General features: G+C 36.3%; 1 protein-coding gene across 1 annotated transcript; it reads right to left on the bottom strand.

Moving 5' to 3' along the window:
• Positions 1 to 1,373: 1,373 nt before the first annotated feature.
• Positions 1,374 to 2,781, bottom strand: LOC147291420 (2-oxoglutarate-dependent dioxygenase 19-like). Its single transcript, XM_086237862.1, has 4 exons — positions 2,521 to 2,781; positions 2,185 to 2,429; positions 1,742 to 2,069; positions 1,374 to 1,619 (listed from the first exon to the last, which is right to left on the bottom strand). Exons 1-4 carry the CDS (start codon positions 2,779 to 2,781, stop codon positions 1,374 to 1,376), a joined length of 1,080 nt encoding a protein of 359 aa, XP_086093988.1.
• Between the last annotated feature and the right edge of the window lie 520 nt (positions 2,782 to 3,301).

The following is a 3,301-nucleotide window of genomic DNA, read 5'->3' as shown; positions in this document are numbered from 1 at the left end:
TACGATAACCGTACCGAACCCACCCCTACAAAAAATAACTACTTGCACTTTGATCTCTTGTGTGAGAGCATAGTTTTGGAGTGCAGTTATCATTTTCTTAAAATAACAATATTTTTTTTTTTTTTTTTTTTTTTTCGCGTTCGCGTGGCATCTTACACAAGCCAAAAAAAATCAGGTATATCGGTGCCATATATATATAGGCTCTACATAGTCAAAACTGATGATGGCATTGACGAAATTGGGTAAAGTGAGATAGGAAAATAATTTTTAGATGATTAAGTCAGATTATTGTTTGAGAAGGTAAAGTGGGATTGAGAAATATTTTTTTTGGGGGGGGGGGGGGGGGAGGGGGAGGGGGAGATAGTAATAAAACCTATATTAATTAAATTGATAGAATTACTTGGTGATACCACCAAACTGAGTCCAAAATCGACATGGCATAATGTCCATCAAACCTACCAAATTCAAAACAATTAAATGATAATTGGAATTGGGCTATCAACTTTCAATTGTAGGTTATGTTTTTGTTTACAAAAATCCTGAATTAGAACAGTTTTCCAGAATACAAGGATGTAAATGTCACAACTCACATGTTTTGGACCATTCCATCTGTTACTTTGAATTTCAAACTGAAAGGATGCGTTACCAAATTGTGTAAACACATGAAAATCACTTCTCCAGTAACCACTACATGGCAATGGCAGTGGCCCATTCCCTTATCTGTTCAACATGCACGTACGTAGGTTTGAGCACCTTTTACATAGAAAAATGAAATTAAACTAATTAAGAACCTTACTTTATCATTTTACGAGTAGCAAGAGACTGATGGAGTTGGCAAGCGGTTGGATTGGATGATGAGGTTTTCTTATTTTGGTATGCTTTTTTTAGGACGTCATTGATATACAGTGGTAGATGGGTTCATCAGTTCATGAGTATGATTGATCCTAAAACGTACCAGGTTTTGGTTATAATGAGTATGATTTATCCAATATCTTATATACAAGAATTAAATATGAAGCCATTGTGTTTCATTCAAATGGTGAGGGTGGTGGGATAATGAGTTATATATTAAGTTTAAAATAAGTTGATTAAGGGTTCGATTCTCTGCATTATAACAAAAAACAAATATTACTAATTAAATATGAAATGCATTTATAATATTACTTATGCATTACATGCTTAATTAATTAAGTTTAATGACTACCACATCCCAATCAAACAACAAGATATATCTTAGGCATTAACTGAGTAGCATACCTCAAACATCGAAGATAACATGATTAATTATTGAAAGAGAAATAAAGCCGAAACCAAAAGGAAGCTGCGCAAGTATTTCAATATGGTTGAAGCATGCACTGTAAAAGCTTATATAATTATGCTCTTATGAGATCAAAGGTGGACCTCATGTTGTTTTTGGCACTTCGTCGAAGTTGCATGTATTCCGTGTAGTTCATGCCAATGTATTTTGGAGGTTGGCCCTCTCTTTCACACAACTCTGGTGCTGGTGCAATATGTGTGTCCACTGATGGTCCATGTGGCATGGCTATGGATATCCTTATCGCTTTGTTGTTTACAGTGGCACGGTGCTTCACACTCTTGTATTTACCGTTGGTCAAGATCTAAAAAAACAAAGCAAACACAAAAAAAATTAAGAACATGCATTTGGTAATTTGCAGTAATATTGTACACTAATAATAAAAAAAAATGATTGATATATATATATTGGAGAGAAAATGAGTACCTGCATTTGGTCAGCAAGGTTTACAAAGAAACAATTGGAAGGGCCATTCACAGTGAGCCATTTGTCGTTATGTTCCACTTGGAAACCATTCATCTCATTCTGAATGAGGAGAGTCACAAGGCCATGATCAGTGTGATGGGGTATTCCAATTGCATGATCTGGCTGAGGGCATGGTGGGTAGTAGTTGGCTACCAACATTTGTAAGCTACGATCCATATTCATTGCTTTGTTAATGTATTCTGCCTCTAATCCCAAGCTTTCTGATATTGCTTTTGTGATTTCTAATGCTACTTCTCTAGTTCTTTTGCTATACTCCAATGAAATCTCACTACATGCATCACAGAAGAAAATCATTAATCAATGGTCCAGGTTTACAATCTAACAATATAATTATTTGGTAATTAAGCAAATCATTAATCAATGATCTAGATAATTATATTTACCTGAAGCGAGCAGGTTTGGAGAGGGAGTAAAATTCCGGATGCACTCTAGCCATGAAAGAGTCCCTCCAACAAAGGACTTTATCCGATGCTTGATTATGATTATAACTAGTGCCATACTTGAACATTTCCAACACATCATCTCCTGATTTAAACTCTTGCTTCTCTTCATCTGGAAGACTGAAAAATCCATAGCATGCGTCAATCATCTCCTTCATGAGGCTCTCTGGAACTCCGTGATTAATCACCTGATTAGGAAAGATGGTACGATGGTTAGCTTTGAAATTCATCATTAATTAACAAAAAGAATGACACAAACTGATCAAACATATATAATACAATGAAGAAGCCCCATTCTTGGCAAATTTTGACGAGGTCATGGATGATTTTTGAGCGTTGATCTGGAGAACCAGAGGTAAGAAGGGACATATCAACGATGGGAATAGCGAATTCAGGATCATTGGGATCAGCTTCATCGTTGGGATTGATGGTGAACACATATGGAGAAGGCACAGAGCTGAGAGCAGGGGATTCAGCAAGTGCTTTGACGCTTGTTACTTTCAGTGCCTCCAAGGTTTCACCAGCAACTGGAGAAGCCATCGAGCAGATGATTGGAAGAGAGTGAGATGAGTGTTACTAAGAAGATTGATATATATATATATATATAGAGAGAGAGAGAGAGAGAGAGAGAGAGAGAGAGAGAGGGAGGGTGTTGAGTTGTAAGTCATGGAAATGGTTCAAATTTATAGGTACTTCAGTCTTCAAGGGGAACTCTCAATTTACAAGTGGTCAACATGCATGCAGAATACGTTACCTTACCCCATAAATTGGTACACGTACACAACATGCACAAACTCATAAGCATTGCAATATTTGCAGAGAGAGAGAGAGAGAGAGAGAGAGAGAGAGTAGAACCAATAAATTACTTGAATTAATGGGTGGTGAATATGCATGGGTTGGCAGGATGTGCAGGTAGAGCCCAATAAATTCAAAAGTATCTTCAACATGATTCACATATCCCATGTGTTATGCACCAGTTATCACAGATAATAAAGAATTAAATATAAATAAAACTTAATTATTATTAATTGCATGCATAATCGTCAATTACCTGTAATAG

This window comes from Dryas octopetala, chromosome 3, assembly GCF_963921425.1.
Source record: "Dryas octopetala chromosome 3, drDryOcto1.1, whole genome shotgun sequence".
Classification (NCBI taxonomy): domain Eukaryota; kingdom Viridiplantae; phylum Streptophyta; class Magnoliopsida; order Rosales; family Rosaceae; genus Dryas; species Dryas octopetala.
Note: the sequence above shows the minus strand (reverse complement) of the source record. Positions and strands in the feature narration are given on the sequence as shown.